General features: G+C 59.2%; 1 protein-coding gene across 1 annotated transcript in view; it reads right to left on the bottom strand.

The window, feature by feature from the left end:
- EVI5L (ecotropic viral integration site 5 like) overlaps nucleotides 1–21709 on the bottom strand; it is a 28792-nt gene extending 7083 nt beyond the window's left edge. The window contains exons 1-11 of the mRNA XM_069496237.1: nucleotides 21590–21709; nucleotides 9672–9855; nucleotides 8453–8642; nucleotides 7902–8126; nucleotides 7729–7803; nucleotides 7003–7128; nucleotides 5665–5808; nucleotides 5375–5464; nucleotides 3471–3568; nucleotides 3333–3393; nucleotides 447–500 (exon numbers count right to left, since the gene is read on the bottom strand). Coding sequence (XP_069352338.1) covers nucleotides 447–500; nucleotides 3333–3393; nucleotides 3471–3568; nucleotides 5375–5464; nucleotides 5665–5808; nucleotides 7003–7128; nucleotides 7729–7803; nucleotides 7902–8126; nucleotides 8453–8642; nucleotides 9672–9808 — 1200 coding nt within the window. The 5' untranslated portion in view covers nucleotides 9809–9855; nucleotides 21590–21709. The remainder of the gene's footprint in view (nucleotides 1–446; nucleotides 501–3332; nucleotides 3394–3470; nucleotides 3569–5374; nucleotides 5465–5664; nucleotides 5809–7002; nucleotides 7129–7728; nucleotides 7804–7901; nucleotides 8127–8452; nucleotides 8643–9671; nucleotides 9856–21589) is intronic.
- Between the last annotated feature and the right edge of the window lie 417 nt (nucleotides 21710–22126).

The following is a 22126-nucleotide window of genomic DNA, read 5'->3' as shown; positions in this document are numbered from 1 at the left end:
TACACTCCTCCTCCACCCGGCCTCCTTTCCTTTCTTTTGAGGGCGAGACTTCCAAATTACAGGGTGGGGTGCTTTGTGGCCCAATTACGGGGCGCCTCCGTCGAAACAGCCATTCTGCCTTCCCCCAACCCGCGGCCCCACCCAGACGGCCTGGGAGGGCCCCGGTACAAAAATGGATTGCCAAGGTCGCAGTTCACCGGGTTATAACTCAGCCCTGACCCCAGGGTTAATCACATTGCGAGTCAGGGCCCCTCTTCCCCCCCATTATAGGGCAGCCATTATATATCGGGTTCAGGGTGGGGCTTGGGCCCAGGACAGGGGACAGGGCTGCTTGGTCCTAAGGAGAGGGAGATGCCAGGAGGAGTCGGGGCTCCAGGTCGGTGGCCACGCCCTCGCGGTGACCACACCCCGCGATGACCACGCCCCACGCCGACCACGCCCCTCACCTTCTCCAGGGTCTCAATCCGCTGTTTCAGGAGCCGGTTCTCCGTCCGAAGCCTCTATTGGGGGGGCGGGGGGAGGAAAAAGAGCATGTCAGAGCCTGCTCCCCAGTTCTGGACACACGTACCCCCCCTTCACCTTAGGGGCCAGGCCACCTCCAGGCAGGGCAGGGACGGAGCCAGCGTCTTGCGTTCTGGGTCAGCGATTTCAGAAAACAGGGCCAATTCCTGTTTAGAATGGCTCATTAAAAAATAAATAAATAAATAAACCAACCTCGGTTTAGTAAAAATAACGCTTTCGTGGCTCTGTGTGTGTGGGTGGCTGGAGGGGCAGGCAGCACCCACACCCTCCTCCGAAGACCGTCTCCATCCTGTGCTGGGCTCAAAGCCCTGTGCTGTTGGGGAAGGGGCCATAAGGCAGCCTCACCCCGCGCCAGAGCCCCAAGCCCCTGGGCTCGGTCCTGGAGGACGCTCCTCTCAGAGTTTGGGTCCAGCATGTGATAAGCACACTTCCTTTGGGTTGACAATTACATTTCTGTGACCACTGAGAGCAAGCTGACCCCTACGGTTGTCACTTTCCCCTGGCTGGCGCTATGCTGGTGGCTTGTGGTTAGATATCTGTGGTTTTAGGTTCCCCCACGACTCTCTGGGAAGCAGGTGAGGTTTACATATGGGTCGTACCTAGTCCCTACCTGCCTCTGCCTTACGAAGGAGGTACAGAAATAGTCTGGATCTGCAGGGGAGTGAGGGTCCTGCCTCGCTGGGGGTCACACAGAACATTTCCTGGCTTTCCAGGATGGAAACACCCAGAACATTCCCAGCAAGCAACTGCGGTCAGAAGAATCACAGACTTGATTGTCATTGACTCATGTCATAGGTGGAGAAACTGAGTCAGAGAGGGGCAAGGGACTTGCCTGAGCATCTCAGCTTAGCTGTGTCAGAGCTGTTTCAGGCACAGGCCTCTGTCCCCTACAGTGATCTAGACCCCTGACCCCTGAATTACCCTGCCCTCTCTCTGGCGTCAACCTGTCACTGCCCCAAGCAGAGCCATCCTTGCAGGAGTTGGACATGCCTGACCAACAACTCCCCGTTTTCTCTGTATTTTATGATGCTGTGACATCCTGGGGTGTCAGTGCTAGCTATTTCCAGAGACAGTAAACCACCTGCCTGCAAGTGCGCCTTTCAGATACAAACCTACCGATCCAGAGCCCAAAGCCCCAACCACCCCCTTTATCTAACTCTCACACCCCACGACGATATTTCCCTCGCCCGAGACCATCCCAGGGCCAGGTATCGGAAAACCGGGACCACCCCTACAGCCTAGAGGTGGCTGAAAGTATTCAAACCAGGCGGTCCTAAGCCGGTGCAAACTTGCCTACACTGCCTCGCTCGTTCCTTCCTGCAGAAACCACGTGTTCCCCTGGCTCCTTCTGCCTCCCAGCCGGCCCTGGTAGCCCACGTGCACCCTGCCTGGCGTGGCCTACTCCTACTGCTGTTAAGTAATGAACTCTTCTTTCAAAGGCAGTGGTACCACGTCTGTCACCTTGCCTCGCCTGATTAAAACAAATCCCTGGTACATTCTAAAACGGGCTAAAGATGAAAGAGCAAAGAGCAGGGCCGGGTGAGAAGGCATCTGTTTGAATCCTTTAAGGCCTCTGCGGCTCCCCAGTTTCTCTCAGGGGACATCTCCAGGCTGGGCTTACTGCCTGAGGGTGGGTGGTGTCCCTGCTTACTGCCGGGCCTTCGTGGTCACCAGGTGGGAACAGGCCCTTGTCTGTATATGACAGAGACAGATGCACATGTCTGGACTGGTGCGTCAGTCCTGCGAAAGGGGGATGCCCCAAAACTCGGGACACAAAACTACAAAGAGGGCCCGGACAGTGATGCCTACTTTTCCGCTTAGGTATGGGTGGCAGGTGACCTGGATTCTAATCTAGGTTTTGTCCCTGCCTTTCTAGACAAGGTGGGGATGATGACAGTGATGATGATGATGATAGTAATACTCATAATTGAAACAGCAGAGCCAATGTCACCCCCATTTTGCAGAAGGGGACACTGAGGCTCAGAGAGGTGAGTTCACCTGCCAGGGCCACACAGCTGGTCCGGGGTGGAGCCGGGATTTGAGTCCCAGTCTGTTAGACTCCAGTCTCAGGCACTGTGTGGCTCTGCTCCTGAAGAAGACAGAGCCAGGCTGTGTTGGGGCTTGTATCTGTGTCTGTCCCCCTCACTGGCCTGGGGGGCCCTCAGTCTTGGCTGTAACACTGGCACACAGCAGGTGTTCAATACATGCTTGTTGAGTGAATAACTAAAATCGTGTGTGCAGGGATGAAAGAACTAGGAAGGAGAGAGAGGCTTTGAACACTCAGGGAACCCTCTGACCTAGCAGGGCCGGCGGGCCAGGCCCCTGGGGAACTGGGGGCTCCCCCACCCATGGCCTTGTTGGAATTCCTCCAGCGCCCCAGGCCTGCTGCTGCCCCAGGCCTTTTGCCCTCGACTGATTCCAGGGCCTGGGAATGCCAGGGAGGGCCACCTCCTCAGGGCAGACGGTTCAGAGCACTTTATAGATTGCACACTCTACTTTAGCGGTTTATTGAGTGGTTGCCTGCAATGCCGGGAGTCCCAGGAGGGTGGGGACCTTGACTGTGGTGTTTGCCGCTGTGTCGCCAGTGGCAGATCAGGCCCGGTGGGGGCAGGCGCTCACACGCTGGCCTGGCAGGGGAAGGAAGGGCCAGCCAGGTGAACAGAGAGGCGGCCCCTGAGAGCCTGGGGTCGTCTGCCTGCGTGCCAGGCAGGGCTGCCCGCTAGCGGCTGACCCCTAGAGTTGGGAGGGCAGCCCCCAAGGACAGCACATCCCTGTCCTCGTCCCCCCCACCCTCAGGCCCCTGGGCTCACTTTGATCTCAATCTGCTCCTCCATTTCCTTGCTCTTCATGGCTGCGTACTCCTTCTCCAGCCTGCAGAGGGGCAAGGTCACTGTCTCGCCCTTAGGGACTCCCCGCTTCCCGCCATACCCCAGCTGCTCGGCACTGACCTCTTCATCTTCTTGGGGTTGTACTTGACCTGGTAGGCCTTGAGGACCAGCTTGTCTGGGCAGCTGTCGAACTGGTGGGGGATGACCCTCTGGAAGTACTGTGGGGACACAGCCGGTCACCGACACGCAAGCCCTGACCACGGGGGACCACCCAAGCCCCTGCTGTGCCCTCCTGCCCTGGAGGCCACCCCCTGAGCCCCTGCTGCCCCCCTGCCCTGGAGGCCACCCCCTGAGCCCTTGCTGCCCCCCTGCCCTGGAGGACACCCCCTGAGCCCCTGCTGCCCCCCTGCCCTGGAGGACACCCCCTTAGCCCCTGCTGTGCCCCTGGAGGACACCCCGAGCCCCTGCTGCCCCCCTGCCCTGGAGGACACCCCCTGAGCCCCTGCTGTGCCCCTGCCCTGGAGGACACCCCCTGAGCCCCTGCTGCGCCCCCCTTCCCTGGAGGACACCCCCTGAGCCCCTGCTGCCCCCCTGCCTTGGAGGACACCCCCTTGAGCCCCTGCTGTGCCCCTGCCCTGGAGGACACCCCTTGAGCCCCTGCTGTGCCCCTGGAGGACACCCTGAGCCCCTGCTGCACCCCTGGAGGACACCCCCTGAGCCCCTCTTGCCCCCCTGCCATGGAGGACACCCTGAGCCCCTGCTGCACCCCTGGAGGACACCCCCCTGAGCCCCTGCTGTGCCCCTGCCCTGGAGGACACCCCCTGAGCCCCTGCTGTGCCCCTGCCCTGGAGGACACCCCCTGAGCCCCTGCTGCGCCCCCTGCCCTGGAGGACACCCCCTGAGCCCCTGCTGCCCCCCTGGAGGACACCCCTTGAGCCCCTGCTGTGCACCTGGAGGACACCCCCTGAGCCCCTCTTGCCTCTCCTGCCCTGGAGGACACCCCCTGAGTACCTCCTGCCCCCTCTGCCCTGGAGGACACCCCTTGAGCCCCTGCTGCACCCCTGGAGGACACCCCCTGAGCCTCTCTTGCCCCTCCTGCCCTGAGCCCCTCCTGCCCCCCCTGCCCTGGAGGACACCTCCTGAGCCCCTGCTGCACCCCTGGAGGAGAGCAGGAACTGGTCTGCCTGGGCGTCCCTATGTCCCCAGCGCAGGACCCAGCCTGTCGGGGAGCAAGGGAAAGCCTGAGTGTGTGGAGCTGCAATGCGGAGCTGCCTCAGTTTCTAGGTGAAAAGCAGGCTGAAGGGGCTCCTGCGGGTGAAGGCCAGGGGTAGGGGGTCCCCCAAGCCTCTGCAAAGGGTTAAGGTAAGCTGAGGGTGGACACAGCTCCCGCTCCCCAGCCCAGCTGGCCCCCTCTGGCAGCTGCGGACAATGGCCGTCCGTGTTCGCAGACACAACCGTGGCCTTTGTGCATTCTTCCCCGCAGCACCAGCTGGAGGATACTGGGAGGGGGCTGGGGCCGGCCCGGTGGGGACACGGCGGTGAGAGACAGGCTGGCCTCCACTCCAGCAGGCAGGGCTGCCGGGCAAGCCGGGGTGGGCAGGGCATGAGGCTGCCCCAGATCCCGCGTTCCCTGCGGTGTCCTTGCCAGGCCCGGGACTGTGTCCGAAACCACATCCGAAGCCTGGCGGTTTGGCCAGTGTTACGATGGTTACTCATTGCCATCAGGCTTGGGGGGACTCGGAGCGGGGGCAGGAGGGAGAGGGTGGGACCTCCCTGGGCTGGGGCCCAGCCTGGGCTTCCTGTTGCCCTGCTGCCAGGCTGCTGGCCCCCACCTGTGTCTGGCAGAGCCTGGGGACTCCTCCAGCCCACCCAGGTGCTCCAGGGAGAGGATCAGGGATGCTCAGGAGTGCCACCTTCCTCTCTAGAAGCCACACTCTCCCTGTCACTTGGGAGGGCGTCTCATGCCGTGCCTGGGTGCCCGATGGGGGGCAGTCCCACCCCACCCTGGCCCTCCCCTGGCCCACCTGGGACATGCCCTCCATGTCCAGCTGCATCAGCTCCATCTGGTTCACCTGCAGCAGGGCGAGGCCCACCCGGAACACAATCTCCAGCCCCTGTAAAGGCGGCGGCAGCCACGGGGACAGTGAGTCTCTGGTCCTGCCCCCCTCTGGGAGGCTCTCTGACCCCTCCCCAGGCCCCAGCCCTTCTTCTGCCTGGTTGGGATTTATTTCTGGGGTGGGGGGCAGGACTCGCTCCCTCCAGTGGACTGGGTTGCAGTGGGGGGTCGAGGTGGGGGGCCCTGCCGTGTCCTCACCTCGTACATGAAGATGTCGAAGACCCGGGTGGCGACGGGCAGGGGGAAGGTGGTCAGGAAGAGCGTGAGGAACCAGGACGAGGCGTACATGGATGTGTGGAAGCTTTGGGAGCGGAAGTGGGTGTTGAGGTCCGGGAGCTGCTCCTGCAGGGGGCAGGAGGCCGGGCGGGCACGGTGAGGGGGGCACCCTCCCACCCGGGGTGCTGGGCCTCGGCGCCCCTGCCTCCAGGGAGCATTTCTCGACCTGCCCCAGGCAGCCCGTGGCTCCCTTCCTCAGTGCTCCCTGAGCACCATGTCTGGGGGAGGCCGAAGCACCCCAGAGCTTCGAGTAGCCGGGGGTGGGGACCCAGGCAGGGTGGCAGCTCATGGGGTCCTCCTGTGAGGGAGCTCCTGAGGCTCAGGAGGGTCGGGTCACTCCTCACAGCCGCCCAGAGAAGCAGAGGTGGAGCCCAGGTGGTTGGGGTCCCTGGCCTCTGAGAGCCTACTACTGCTCACCCTGTGTTACAGGACTTGCCGGCCGCTTGCCCACCTACTGCCCCAGCACGAAGCTTTGGCCACAGCAGAGTTTGATTGGCCTGACAGCTTTCCGGACAGGTGGAAAGTGGCAGGTGGCTGGGGAAACCAAGGCTGCAGAAGGCATGAGGACCCCCGGCTTTCTCTGGGTACCAGGGGCTCTCTGTGCCCTGGGTTTACACAGCGTCATTCATTTGTTCGTCTGCTTGGCTACAGGAGGTCCCGGCTACCCAGCTTCGGGTGGGATGGAGTCTTCCCTGCCACCGGCCTCCCTGCTTGTGGCACTGCCAGGCCCTTTGAGCTATAATAATGCCACCCATGCCTCAGACCTGAGGAGTGGAAATCTCCCATCCAGATGCATCCAGATCACATAGCCCTACCTGCTACTGGAGCAGGCCTGCGTGTGTGTGTGTGTGTGTGTGTGTGTGTCTCCTAGCCAGGAGCAGGCCCTGCGGGGCTGCTATTTATAAACAGACGTCTGCGGCTCTCTGGTAATCAGCAGCCGCAGGGCCGCAGGCAGACACCACTTTCCCTCTTTCCGCCACAGCTGGGAGCAGCCAGGGAGGGGCTGTGGGTGTGTCAGACCAGGGCCAGCCCTACCTCTCTGCCTCAGAGGCCCGGGGAGCCCCCGCTGTAAGCGGGTGGCCCTGTCCAGCTCCTCCAGGCATCCTTCAGGGCAGTGCTGGGCAGCTCCATGGGGACAGGGGCTCTTTCTGGAGCTGGAACATCCGGGCGTGATTTCTCAGGCCTGGAATTTTCAGTCCAAGAGACTCCCAGGGACAGCCTGGGCTGTCAGCCCTGGGCGGGCCGCCTGGCCCTGCTCACCTGCAGCATGTACTCGAACTGGTAGATGCAGAGCCCCAGCTCGGCCATGCTGGGCTTGAAGAGCTCCCGCAGGCGGTACTCCTGCATCAGCCGCACGAACACGCAGAAGGCCTCCTCCTCGGGCATCTGGGGGCACGGGCAGGTGTCGGGGACTCAGGGTGGGGTGGGGGTTGTGCTCGCTGCTCTTGCCAGGGTCCTGGTGTTGCACGGGGGCCCGTTTCTGTACCCAGCTCCCTGGACCCTCACAACAACCCCCTGGGCCATGCGGTCACCACTGTTTCAGTGCTGGAAAACTTGAGGCAGAAGTTGTCTGCACAGGGCCACCCGGGAGGAAACAGTGGAGCTGGACTTGAACCCAGGGCTGGCCGCCTCCAGCACCTGCTGTCTTGCCACCTGGTTAGGACGGCCTCATGTCCCCTCCCAGCTCTGTCCTTCTACCTGTCCTAAGCCCTCTGGTTTCTCTGGAGGAAACGCACATGCCCTACAAACACCACACTGGTTGACTGAGTCCCCAGCCTGAGGTCACTTCCAACCCTTGGAGGTGGCTGAGAAGGATGGCTTGCCCCTCCAGCCCCTGTCTCTGTCCTGGATGGCATAGCGGACAGGACGCAGCCAGCCCACCCACCAGGGCTTGGCCTGGGGACTGTTGGAGGTCACAGTGCACGGAGAGGGAGGCTCTAGGAGGACAATGGATAGGGGACTCCTGGTGTGGGCCTGGCCACCCACCTGCATGAGGAGAAGGCCCACGATGAAGGCGCTGCCCTGGCAGTAGCCCACCTCCCGGTCCACCAGTGAGTACGCCTGGAAGGGAACGACGGGGTGTGAGGGCAGGGTTCCAGTGCCTGGCGCAGCAGGCTCATGGGGGACCTGCTCCTTTCCGCAGGGCCTCTGAGCCATACCTTCATGACGTTGAAGAGGACCTCCTGGCCCAGGCTGTCCTGGCCTTTGAAGAACTCGTGCTCAGGGTAGGTGCGGGCGATGTCCCTGCGGATCAGCTTCTCGCACGGCGAAGACATCTTGAGCAGCTCGGAGTACTGGTTCTTGACGGGCATGTCCGTAGCACTGCACAGGAGCTGCCACACGATGGCCCGGAAGTGGTGCGGGATGCCCTTGCGGATCAGCTCCTGGCCAGGGGGAGGGGCGGGGAGTGGGCGGCGGGGCTGGACTCCATCCCAGGCCAGCCTCCCCACGGCCACCCAGTCCGCCCCCCAGGTGTGGCTGGCACACGCCTCACTGGCCGCACGGAGCTCACTGGAGCCACTGTGCTGCAGAGGTTCCACGGCCCCCATTCCTCATGGATACCGCAGGGCAGAGAGCAAATGGGCACCTGAGGCTCCGGGGGCTACCCAGCCCCACCCCTCACTCCCTCCTGTCCCCTTTGCCCAGGCTGGGCTGCCAAGTGACCACACTGCCGTCTGCCCTGCCCCATGTGCCTGGCCGCCCCTGCCACCTTAAGTAGCTTCTCCTTCCTGCGCCGCCACTCCTCCCACTCATTGGCAATCCGGCCCCACAGGATCCACGTGTCCTCTTCCAGGTGGCTCAGGTTGGAGGAGGCCGAGGAGCTGGACACCAGCGAGGAGCCGCTGTTCCGCCGCGAGCCGTTCATGGAGCGCATGGACTTGGAGTCGGCCTCCAGGAGCCTGGCAGCAGGAGGGGCCAGCCAAGGGGGTGCCAATGACTCCCTGGGGACACGGAGCCCTGCCCCTCCTCCCGAGGGGTGTCTCTGAGGACACCAGGGATTGGGTCCCTGTCGTTCTTGCTGAGTGAACTTGGCCATGCCCTCACCCATGGCTCCTGGGAGCTTCCAATCTTGTGTCCCATCCTGCACCCAGCACCAGCCCCAGCACCCTGCACATTCACTTCGTTTCATTCTTGGAGCAACCCTGCGGGCCAGGTTTCGGGACACCTGCACTTTCAAGGTGAGGTGTGGGGACAGGGAGCCCCAGCCGAGGGCACCCAGCTAGCCAGGGGCTGTGTTAGCTGTGTGTTTCTGACACTTTGACATCTGGGGCCTTGCTGGCCCTGGACGACGGCCCCTCCCAGGCTGGCTAGTTCCTAGAGAGGGTAAGGGACCACCCGCACACCTTTCCCACGCAAACCAACCAATCCCGAGCCAGCTGCTCAGCCACCTCCCTTCTTGGGCTTTCACACTCTTCTGGGCCACTGTCCCCCTGCCCTAATCACCCCAGGGCCAGATGCCAGACAGCTGGCCTAGGGACAGCCCCTAGGAAATCACAATAAAGGCTCTTGCCCGTGGGTTCCCGATTGGCTATGGCGCTACCTCATGTGGCCCTGTGTGGTGTGGTGCACTCTCTCCTCTCGGGAACTGGGACTAACAAACTATCTTTGCAGCGGCAGATACCTCCTGATCTCTTGGCCTTGCTATCCATAATAATACTAAAAGCTACATTGTAAAAAGGGGCAGGGCTTTAGCCTCTCCCTCCAACCCTGGCCCCGTAAATGATAGCCGGACTCAAAGATTCCCTTGACCTCCCCAATCCTCAGTGTCATCCTCTAAACAGGGTGGGGACCGACCTGTTCAGCTAAGGTTGGGAGAAGGAAAGGAGGTGTCCCTTGTCCAGCACTTGGTGGTGGCTGTCACCTTGTGTGGGGCTGGGCTGCACCCCCAAAGCCCTGCCCTGGCCCCCTGTCCCTGGGCCTGAACTCACCGGTTCTGCTCTTCAAGTTTGGCCAGCAGCTCCAGCTCATCCGGGCTGAGGTTCTCAGAGTCGGAGGTGGGGGAGCAGGTGGGGGCCGACAGGGCCTCCTGGGACGAAGAGTCGGGGCTCAGAGTGGGGCTCGCCATGGTGGGCAGGCTCGTCAGCCGCGCCTGGGGCCGGTTCACAGTTCTGTCTGGGGGCCGGAGATGCATGTGGTCGGCGTTGGGTGGGTGCCCACCCTGTCCCGCCTGCCTACCCTTGGGACATTTCCTTCCCCTGAGCTTCCCACTCGGGCTCTGTCCGCTCTGTGCACCCCTTGTCCCCACGTGCCCCAGCCAAGTTGATAGCCATGCCACTCTTCTCTTCTAGACCCTGGTGACCAGGCTCCCTGCCTGTGCAGTCAGGCCAGACATCTGCATGGAGACAGGGGACACAGCCAGGCCCTGAGCCATCCTGCTGTCCCTGGGCATGAAGGCCAAGGCTCAACTTGACACTCCTGAGTCTGCAGCAGGGCCCGGGGCAGAGGTCCCCATCACTCGAGGCCTCAAGGACCCTGCTGGGACCTCAGGGTGCAGAAGCCCCTGTTTCGGTGGCCCCTCCAGACAGCTGGGTCCCCGTCCCGTGCTGCAGCCTCTCTGGGAGTCCCATCAACATCTGACCTTCCCGTCTCATCAACGAGAGTGGGCTGCTGGCACAGCCAGAAGCAATTATTCTCAACTGTTAATTGTCTGGCACTGCCAGTGGCCGGAAGAGTGACTCCCCTTAGGCTGGGAAGCCAGGGACGCGACAAAGTGCTGGGAATCTGTGCCCTGGCGGATGCGGAGCCAGAACTGCGGGCTCTGATCCCTACCCTGGTCTCAGCCTGCCATGTGCCGGGGAATGCCGGGCACATCTCTGCTAGCCTTTCGGGGTGTGGTCTGGCCTGATCCTTCTGAGGGTTTCAAGGACACTGGCCTCCTGCCTTCTGCCAGCTTGGTGGGGGGCAGATCAGCACTGTGTTGAAAACAAAGGCCCCAGGCTCAAATGGACCTGTGTCTGCACGTGGCTACCCCTCCACTGGCTGCGTGACCTTGGGCCAGTCACTTGGCATCTCTGAGTCTCCGTAGACTGAGCTCAAACAGGGCCCTACCTCGGAGGGTGGCTACTGCACATGACGTAGTCAGAGCAGCGTCGGACACTATGGGGCAATCACTGCCCCATAAACGTCAGCCATTGCTATCCATCCTGGGGCCAGGGCTGCCGGGTTCTGCCGTGGCCTATGTGGGGATGGCTGGAGGGGGTGGCATCACCCTGGTAGGGAGCTCTAGGGGGCAGAAACAGCCGTGCGAGTGGAGGCAGGGTCTGGAGACAGCGTTCCTTCATGCTTCTTCCTGGTGATCCCAGGGACACCAGGGTCATGGGGGCAGGAAGAAAACCCTCTGCCTTCCTCACTGCTTCGCCTACCCTGCCCACACCTGCCCCCTCCCCTGTACACTCTGACCAAGGGTCCTCCTGGTGCCGCAGGACACCACCTGCCTGGCTCTGACAGCTCAGCCCACAGAGTGGGCCTTGCTGGACCCCTGGAGGGGGCATCTGGTGTCCAAGGCAGCAGGGGGACAGTGACAGGACTGCAGCAGATCACTCTACATGCTGGCCACCCTCAGCCACTGGGAACCTTCCTGCAGCCCAGCTGGCCCCCAGCCACCACCTGAGGGCCCACAGGTCAGCTGAACATAACCCATGCTGCCCTGCCATGGGGGCGGGGGTAACCACCATTCTTTCTTCACCTCCTAGGGGCCCAGAACCCTCCCTTCTCAGGACTCTGTGGCTCCCCAGGGCCACTGGTTCAACCTCTGGCCCTTAACTGCTTCCCCAGTCTGCTGGGTGCCAAGGGCTCTGGGTTTTGGTGAGTGGTGGGAACCCTCCTGTCACCCAGTGGGCCAGGGACCTCCTGCCCCAAAGACCAAGCCACCGTGCCCTCAGCAGGAGTTAATCTTTCCCGACAGAGGGACAGTGGGGCCACTCCGGGGCCTCCTGCAGAGTCAAAGTCTGCAGCCAGCTGGGGCAGAGACCTGGGCTGTGGACAAGAAGTGCTGATCGAAGGATCTCTCCGGGCAGGGGGTCGCGGGGGGCTAGGGAGGCGGCATCAGAGCCGGGAGAGTGGGAAGGAGGTGGCGGAGGCCAGGACCTGCGCCGCAGGACCACGGCTGGATTCGAGGAGCAGTGAGTGCTCGGAGAAATGTGGCCAGGGCAGTGGCCTGGGGACCACTCTCTTGCTGAGCTGAGGGGACCCAAGCCCCAGAGCATGTTGGCCCCATGCTCACTCCCCGAAGGAGCCTGAGAGGATGGCCTCAGCCCTGAGTTTCTTATTAAAAAAACTCCAGGGTCCATCCACTAGCAGAGGTCGTCAGCTATTTATCACATATTAATGTGCATTTCATACAGGAAGTAAAATGTATTAAATACACAAGGCTGAAATTTGTAGTCTGAGAGACAGGAACCTTTTGGTCCTACCAGAATATTCTCTTGACTCATCCCTGGGCTCCGTAAACACTGCCTAGCCCTGGAAACCATCCTCCTGGAGAATGTATGCGCATACACACACACACACACACACACACACTCACACGCCCACCTACATACTCATTCACGCCCCACACACTCACATACAAACTCTCACACACATACACACGTGTACTCATGCAATTCACACACTCTTAAACATGCGCACACTCTTACACACGTGCACACTCAGAGACACATCTATCTCTACACATTCACACTCACATGCACACAAAACAACAAACACTCGGACACACATATGTTCTCATTCACACACATGTACTCATTCACTCCTGCACTCACATCCACAAAACACACTGTGCCCATTCACACTCACACCCTCTCTTACGCGTACACGCCCGTCCACACTCAGACGTCCATTCATTCACACCCACTCACCCCCCCACACTCACTCACACACATGCGTTTCCTGCACCAACCAGCCCTCGCCTCCAGGAACTGAGTGGGCTTAGGGGGTGGAGGCTGGCTGCTGTCCTGGGTCCAAGGGTGGCTCTGCTTTCCCCTCCAGAGCACCATGACTCTCACTGGCTCAGTCACTCACTCTGGCACTTACTGGGGGCCAGGCACCGTTCTAGGCATGGGACGTGGCTCAGAGTAAGGTGGGCGAGGCCCATCTGCATGCCACCATGGTGGACGGGCATCGGCCTCAGGGCCTGGGGTCCCAGCCTGTCCACATCCTCAACTCCAGCTCAGCCATCTGAAGGGGGGTCCTGGCCCCTGACCCTGCTGGCGCAGCTCCTGCCATGCCTCCTTAGGGGGACCCCCAGCTTAGGAAGCTAAGCCAGTCCAGAGGGCTGGGAAGAGGCTGTGTTGGGGAGCTGGGTGGGGAGGGAGATGGATAGGGACAGAAAGGAACAGAAAGGCCCAGATGCTGGGTGGCTTCAACCTTTTCACTCTCCCTCTCTGGGGTGTTTGGACACCGTGACGTCCCCTCCCACCTGGCTGATGAGATGGGAGCCCTGGTCCTACCCCACCTCTCTGGTCAGGGCTTCCTAGTCTCCCATGTGGCCCCTCTTCCTCCTCGGTGCTGCCCTTGGCCTTGGCCCTTCATGCCCATGGGGATCTCACTCTTAGGGCTTAAATGGCCAAATATATGTCACCAGCTTTTCCTTTCTCCCAAGTACTGACCAAGCGCCAGGTTGCCAACTGGCCCCTGAACAGTTCCATCAACCCCCAGCCCACCCGCTCATCCCCTGTTTCCAGGTTTCCCCACCAGGGCAGGAATCACTTCTGCCCTCCCAGAATTGGGGGAAAGAGACCAAGAAACAATTACACAAACTCCCCATTACGGATGGCAATAAACGTCCGGAATAAGAGAGATGGTAGGACGGAGAATAGCCAGGCAGTTCCTCGAAAACGCAAGCACAGAGTTAGCACACGACCCAGCAATTCCACTCCTAGGGGCTGTCTGTCCAGGAGAATGGAAAACACCCATCCACACAGAAACTCGTACGTGAATGTTCACAGCAGCATTGCTCACAAGAGCCAAAAGGCAGAACCTAGACCCGAGTGTCTATCCTCAGGTAAATGGATCAACACAACGTGGTCCATCCACACAAGGGAATACCACTCAGCCAGGAACAGGAATGAGGCTCTGACGTAGGCTACAGCCTGGCTGAACCTTGAAGACCTCATGCTTGGTGAGAGAAGTTAGATACAAGAGGCCACATGGTGTGTGATGCCATCTGCATGAAATGTGCAGAACAGGCAAATCCACAGAGGCAGGAAGTGGATTCGTGGTCACCAGGTGCTGGGGGGAGGGCGCAAGGGGGAGAAACTGCTTAATGGGCACAGGGTTTCTTTTTGGGCTGATGGAAGTGTTCTGAAATTAGATAGTGGTGACTGTTACACAACGCTGTGAATGGCCTAAACACTGCTGAACTGTCCACCTTAAAGGGGGGAACTTTATGCCATGTGAATTAAACCTCATTTAAAAAAGAGAAAGGATGGGGTGGGCTGGCAGAGGAACTGAGGGGTGCAAGCAATGGGGTGATGAGGGTGATGACTCCAGGAGGGCTGGAGGGTCTGCAGGGGCCAGACTCTTCCCACAAGGCCTGTGGGCTGAGGCACGAACCTGATTGGGTTTGCATTTTTAAAATTAATTCATTAATGAAATAATTTTGAGCAGAGACTCACTCTGTTTTCCAGGCTGGAGAGCAGTGGCGTCATCATAGCTCACTGCAGCCTCAAACTCCTGGGTTCAAGCAATCCTCCTGCCTCAGTCTCCCGAGCAGCTGGGACCACGGGTATGCCACCACGCCCGGCTAATTTTTTTTTTTTTTTTTTGTGGGGACGAGGTCTTGCTATGTTGTCCAGGCTGGTGTCGAACTCCTGGCCTCAAGCGATCCTCCCACTTGGGCCTCCCAAAGTGCTGGGATTACAGGCGTGAGCCCTGCCACCCGGCCCTTGCGTTGGCATTGTAGAGAGCATTTTGAGATGCTCTTCAAACTTTACGCTCTCGTGATGAAACAAGGCCCCTTCTCCTACTGCAGGTGCGTCTACCTGGGTCCATGGTGCCCTGCCACCCTCCACCCCACCCCACTCTGGCCAGGCCTGAGTGCCCCCTCCTTCCCTCTCTTGTCTAGACTTTAGTCAAGCCCGCTACCCCTGTCTTACCCCCTGCTGGCTTCTCTGCCCTGGCCGAAAAGTTGCTGTCTTAATGCCGCCTCCCACTTGCGATCTGGGCCTAGCACTCACCCTCCTCATTGGGGCTTCTGTCCCTTCTGACGCTCTGTCCACAGGGCCACCAAAGCCATATAGAAACTAAGCTCTAGCCATGTCACCTGCTGGCCCAAGACCCTTCAGCAGCTCCCGAGGTTGAGATGGAGCACAGACATCTCTGGAGGATGCACACGCTCTCCCCTGCCAGCCCTACACTCCCAGCCCGCCGGGCACACGGTTTCCTCCTGCCTGTGTCTCTGCACTTGCTGTTCCTTCTGACTAGAAGGGCATTCTCCAAGGCCTGGTGTGGCCATTCTTTCTGTGAAATCTTCCCTGTCAATTTCCCTCCCTCCAGCATCCTGACTCACTTCTTCCCTCTTTCTCCCTGCAAACACCTACCCCCTGCACCCCAGCCGATGCCTGTTCTATGGCAAGGACTTCCATACCTGCCTGCCTGCCCGCCCGCCCTATGGGGTCATGAAGGATTCAAGGGCAAAGGCCTGTCTTCTTCAGTCTCTCCTCCAAGCCCCTAATGCACTATCTGGCATTCAGTACATGCTTAACGAACGTCTCTTGAATAAATGAAGACAAAAAATCTTCACGCTGCCCAGCCAGGTGGTCACGTGGCTACCATGTGCCCTTGATAGGGTACGATGGGAAAGGCCCTTCGCCTCTGGGGTCTTCCTCCCCCAAACCCATCACCCCAGTATAATAATGAGAAAAACACCACACAAACCCAGACTAGAGGACATGCTACAAAATACCCGTCCTCCTCAAAACCATTAAGGGCACGAAAAGCAAAGAAATGTCTGGGAAGCTGTCACAGCCAAGAGGAGCCCAAGGAGACGTGGCACCTAACTGTCCTATGTCATATGGGATCCAGGGACAGAAAAAGGACAGTAGGGAAAAATTGAAGAAATCTGAATAAAGTATGGACTTTTAGTTGATAATGTTATCATACTGGCCCATTAATGGTAACAAACGTGCCCTACCAGACGTCAACAATAGGGGAGACTGCATACGGGGTGTATGGGGAGGACTCTGGACTAGCTTCGCAAATTTTTCTGCAAATCTAAAACTGTTCTACAAAATAAAAATCTATTTGAAAAATTAAAACATAGAGATTCTGTACCAGTGTGGACAGAAAAGTCAACGACAGCTATAACGCATGAGAAGTGCGGTATTGTGCGGAGGGTCCCTCGTCTAGGCTGGAGGGGAAGAGGGTTTTAAACTTGGATTTCTGACCCCAGAGCCTTGGCCCCAAATCCGCCGCTGTGCTGCCACTCATTCTGCATACTCTTACTTTAGAAATGACATTCGTACGTAAATGCCAAGTGCAGGGGGCACTCGGTAAGTCACAAACATTCTTTCTTTTCTTTTTTTAAGAGATGGGATGTCACTCTGTCACCCAGGCTGGAGTGCAGTGATGTAATCATGGCTCACTGCAGCCTCCAACTCCTGGGCGCAAGCGATCCTCCTGCCTCAACCTCCTGAGTAGCTGGGACTACAGGTGCCACCACACCTGGCTAATAGACATTATTTTTCAACAGGGAGGGTGAGCGAGTGTGTATGAGCCATCTTTCAGTGCGTGGCATTTTCAGAGGCATCGATAAAGACCCTGGGTTTCCTTTCAACTTTGCCCCACCTCCACCCCTCATTTCTGATCCCCTACCTCTAATATTATAATTACTGGGGACACAGAACTCATTTCTGAATCTGAAGCCTCAAAAGACGCCATATGGGCCGGGCGCGGTGGCTCACGCCTGTAATCCTAGCACTCCGGGAGGCCGAGGCGGGCGGATCGTTTGAGCTCAGGAGTTCAAGACCAACCTGGGCAAGAGTGAGACCCCATCTCTACTAAACATAGGAAGAAATTATATGGACAACTAAAAAAAATTTATATATATATATATATGAAGTTAGCCAGGCATGGTGGCGCATGCCTGTAGTCCCAGCTACTTGGGAGGCTGAGGCAGGAGGATCGCTTGAGCCCAGGAGTTTGAGGTTGCTGTGAGCTAGGCTGACGCCATGGCACTCTGGCCCGAGCAACAGAGTGAGACTCTGTCTCAAAAAAAAAAAAAAAAAAAAATGCCATATGATCCCAATTTGCCCGGACTGACAGATTATCGCCAGCCATCACTGTCCTGGCTGGCACCAACCTCTGGGGAAGTGGCCCCTAGCAACTTGGGTCCTTTTCCCTGGCAAGGAGTGGGCAACCAACGGGCAAGTTGCGCCTCAGAGAACAAGGACAGCAGGTAGAATTCGGAGGTTTCCAGTCTAGCTGCTCCTCCACACTGCTCTGGAAGATTCCACATTCCTGGCCTTGGAGTGCGGATAGTTATCCCAGATTTCTTGGCTGCAGGTGAGAACTTCAGAGCCAGCAGCGTGGGTTTGAATCCCTCCTCTACCCGTTTTTATGTTTGTGATCTTGGGTACGATATTTTTTTTGCCTCAGTTTCTGCATCTGAGAACAGGGCTCATGTTAGTATCCACTTCCCAGGTTTTGCTGGGAGGAATAAATGAGCTTAAACCTGTCATGTACTTAGGACAGGGCCTGCCCCATGATATTTGGTCTCTGCTGGATGGAAAGTTCCATGAGGGCAGGGGCCCACGACTACGTCCCCAGAGTCTACCAGGCATCCAGTATTTGTGGAATGAATAAATAAACTTCCCCTCCGCTGCAGGCCTGCCCCTTATACAGTGGCTCTGTTTAAAGATTAGACACAGTAAAACTAGAATCATCTTTATTAGTGATAATAGCAGCTACAGCAACACGTGGCTTCAGGCTAAAACCTGAGGGGTGGCCCACTAGACCTATGGAATCCCTTCTAAGCCCCCAGAATAAATTTACTCCTTGTGCCACCGTGGAGGCCGCTGGGCTGGAGGGAAGGGTTTGGGGGGGCCGGCCCTGCTTTTGGGGGCAGACGGACCCAAACTCTTTCTGCAGAAGAGTTTCAGGCCCTCTCTGAGAAGCAGGGGAGCAGGGAGGACCATCAGCTCCTAAAACTGAGCATCCGCTACGTGCCCCATCAGACTGGGACTCAGGTGTAAACAGACAGACTCACACCCTGCCCTCGTGGGACTCCCAGGCTGGGAGCGGAGACAGATCTCAATGAAATGATCTCACATACACATGGTGGCATGATGAGAGACGAAACAAAAGGGCAGGTGAGTCAGGCCAACAGGGCCTTGGAAATCTCCCTGGAAGACATGCATCTCCTCCCTAACCCTGCTGAGTAGAGTTAGGTCTCCTAACTAACCTCCCTCCTTCACGGCCCGTGTTTGGCTTTTAGAGTGTGTGTGCTGCAGTCTTCCCTGGAGAGGGTGCCGTGTGCTACCTTTCCAAGTTCTCCTAACTACAGGTCCCTTTTGCTGGGGAGCGCCCCACAAAGGCACTGTGTGTGGATCGTATTTGGGGCACAAAGCTTGGAGGATGCAGCCCATCAAATGAGGCACAGGGGCACGCCTCCCTGAACACACCACGCTTGCTCCTGCCTCCTGGGCCTCTGTCCAAGTGCTTCTGCTGTCTGGAACATCCCTCCCTGCCACGTCTGCCTGTGACCCAGTCCATACGTCATCCCTGCTGCCACCGCACCTTCCCTACACCCCGGGGATGCACCAGGTCTTTTTCTGGGCTCCTGCAGTACACTGTACATAATTCTGTCTCATGTTCCCTGCAGCAGGCAGCAGGATGCAATGGCAAGGACATGAGCTGGGATCTTGGTCCCTCCACATTGTTTGGAGGATTAAATGAGATAATATGTAAATGGTGTATGGCACAGTGCCGAACACATGGCACGGGTCACCTCATGCCAGGCAGAGGGGCTTTAGAAGCAGGGCAGGGACCACATCTCACACTCCTTCATACCCCAGCATCTGACTCGATTCCCGTAACTAGAGGCATCTATATTGCAAGAAGAAACTGCAAACATATTCTTCCCTGTCTCCCTGCACCTCTCAGAGCGCACACACAAAGAGACACATCTTGGCCCCAGTCTAGGGTAAAACTGCATTGATACTGCTCGCAAGCCCTTTCCAAAGCCTTCTCGTGTTTTCCTGCAGAGTTCACAGTCATTCCTGGGGAGCCTTCCCACCCCTCTGTATCTGCACAAAGTCCCACCCTGGAGAGGCTGCGTGGAGTTTGTTTCCCATGTGCCACGTGACCTTCAGGAGTCTTTTCATCCACTCCTTCCTTCGGCAAGTGGACAGAACGAACCTCGCCCTACCCAGCGTCAGAGGTCTAAGTGGGGCACCAGTGTGGCCAGCCTGTAGCGCCCCCACCCCCACCCTGCTCCCCTCAGCCCTCCTGGGAGGCCACAGATCCTACAACAGACCATTTCTCATCCCCATCCTCCCAGCCCCAGTTCAAGCCGGCTTCTTGCAATACAGCTGAGCCCCAGAGAGACAGCCATTATCCAGGGAGGTGTCCACTAATTACAAGCAGGGACTAGAGTGGCCAGTGATTCATAGGCACCCAAAGGACTGCCCTCCTAGATACCGCTGTCCCCTTCCACAAGAGAACATTCAAGGCCACACCCTAACCTCACTGGCTCCCCCGTAGTACAAGGTACTGTTCTAAGGATTCATCTCCCCATTTTCCAGATGGGAACGTTGAGGTACTGAGCCACGCTGAGCTTTTTCCCAAGGCTGTCAACGATCCGCTAATGAGTATCCACAAGGAAGCCTGGGCTTTTGATCTAGGGCTCTCCAGGCAAGCTTCTGTTGTGAGAAGGGCCCCAGGCACACAGTGCCCAGGCTGTGCCATTCTCCTTACACCCTGCGGTCCCTGCCACAGTGTCGTGCCAGTTCTGAGATCCCCTCTCTGTCTCGCCTCATCCCTTGTGCCAGGGCCAAGCCACCTGCGATTCCTTCCAAACCAGCAGCAGTTGATCACACAAACCCAGGGGAAGTCACAGGTTGTACCCTAGGGGGCCAGAGCTGGGGGGAGGCGGGGCGGGCGGGAACAGCCAGCACAAGCTGGGAAGATGCAGGGACATGAGTCCTCTAGCTCAATCACACCCGGCCGAGGAGAAAAAATGAAGCAGACGATTCACTCATGTTCCACCCGAGCCTCTTCAGCACATTTTTGCCTTCTGAAAATGTTCCTTAACAAAGAGCTGCCTGCTTCTGGCAGGCCCCAACCCAGCCCCACCAGGTCTCAAATGCCAGGATAGAAGGAAGCCGTTTTGGCCAAACACACTGGTCGTGGGTGAAAGAACTCATGCAGGCTGCCAGGGGCCAGCCTGGAGGAGCAGCCTGGACAGCAGCGCTGGCTCTGCCATCTGAGGCCAGCAGGCGCGACGGGGTCGGGATGCTGGTCCTACCAGTCTGGGCAGACTTCAGGACGGAAGCCAGGAGCAGTCTAAACCCCCTCCCTCCCTGCTGGGGGTGGTGGTGGCATAAATCAGGGGGGCGGGCAGTGGTTCCTTTCGGGACACTGGTGTAGGAGAGAGAGAGAGTGTCCTTCCTTTTGAAAAGGGCACAGAGGGGAGAGGTGGATTAGAAGAAAGAGGAATGGGGCAGGTGCCCACAGGGGCAGGTGTTGGGAGATTCTTGGGCCCTGCCACTCTCCAGGACCCCAGAGTGGGTGCCGTCTCAGGGAGGCTGGTGTGGAGGGGCAGGCCGGCTGCCTGGGGCATGACAGTCATCTCATGGCCTCCTGAGTCTCTGCCTGAGCTGGGGGAGGTGTCAGGGGCTCTGGGAGGGTCTGGGAAGGTGGGATCCAGGGAGTGTAGAAGTGCTGAGCAGTCTTGGGCAGGGAGGGACAGATCTCAAATGCCTGGTTTGTGTTGGAGCTCCTAAGTTTCTCTGTGTGATACTGGGGGATCCAAGTGACCCACTGTGTGTGTGTGTGTGTGTGTGTGTGTTTGGGGCTCCCAGAAAGGTGGGTGCTTATGGTGGGGAGTGGGGTGGTTCAGAATATTCACTGGGAGCTCCTGAGCATGGGTGGATTTTCCAGGAAGCCAGGATCCAGACTGGTCAGGTTCAGGGTCAGTGTGTGGAGCTATGGAAGTGTGATGGGTGGACCCCGAGGAGTGATTTTTAGGGGTGCCCTTGGGCATGGAGCGGGTCGGGTGGGAGCTGGGCCAGCAGGCTGAGCAGGGGGCTGTGGGTGCGGGTAAGAAATCTGATTGACAGAGGCCAGGGAGGGGTCCTGTGGGGTCAGAGGGAGGGGTAGGGTCCTGACGCTAGTCTCCTGGGGAGAGGAGGGGGCAGGTCTGGGAGGAAGATAGGATGTGAAAAGAGGGGGTGCGGGGACGGGGTGGCAAATGTGCAGATGGGAGGGGTCCTGAGGGATCAGGGCAGAGGGTGGGCGGGGATTTTGGGCTTGGGGGGACGATTGTCGGGGGGGGGGCACATCTGCAGAGTGGGGGATGGGAAGCCCTGAAGGTGCTCCTGGGGAAGGGTCCTGAATGTCAGTGGAAAGGGTGGGCGGGGGTCCTGAGCCTGCCGGGTCCGCACGGGGAGGGGACGGAGTGGGGGAGGGGCATCCTGCAGGGGCTCCCGGGAAGGGGTCCGGAGGGATCGGGGACGGGGGTGGGGGGCCAGGGCCCGAGGGTCCGAGGCTGGGGGTCCGAGGCTCCCGGAGCGTGTTCCGGGGCGAGAGGCTGCCCGAGTCGCGGTCCTGCCCGGCCCCCGCGGGCCGCAACGCGGAGCAGCCGGCCTGAGCAGGCTCCCGGGAGGCCCGGCCCGCACCGCCCTACCTGAGCCGTGCGCGCCGCCATCGCCGTGCCGAGCCTCGCCGTCCCGGGCTGTGCCGCCGGATCCCCGCCGCGCCGCTCGCCTCGCAGCCCCGGCCCGGCCCCCTCAGCCGCCCCCCGGGACCGCGGCCGCCGCCGGCTCAGCCGCTGCCATTTCACCCGCTGACAGGAGCCGCTGCCCCGCCCCCGAGGCCTGGTCGACCAATTCACCACCCCCAGGCACCCTGGCTCCGCCCACCACCCAGGAGTGACGGGATATCTGGCCAATCCGTGGCCATTCCGTGAGGAGGGTCCTGGCTACGGTCAGAAGGTTGCCGCCTCTGAGGAGAGAAGCGAATTGAAATGAGGGAAGTGGTGAAGGACAGGTGGTTTTGCCTATAGAAATGAAGACTACTATTGATCAACACCTGGTGGGGCCAATAGCGAGGAAGGAGGGGTGTGTCTCTGAGGAAAGGCCGCGGCCCCTCCGCAGAGCAACCCCAGGCAGAGGCGGCCAAGCGTTTGGCACTAAGCCCCGCCCAGGACCAGGCTTTCTGCCCA

This window comes from Eulemur rufifrons, chromosome 2 (genome assembly GCF_041146395.1).
Source record: "Eulemur rufifrons isolate Redbay chromosome 2, OSU_ERuf_1, whole genome shotgun sequence".
Classification (NCBI taxonomy): domain Eukaryota; kingdom Metazoa; phylum Chordata; class Mammalia; order Primates; family Lemuridae; genus Eulemur; species Eulemur rufifrons.
Note: the sequence above shows the minus strand (reverse complement) of the source record. Positions and strands in the feature narration are given on the sequence as shown.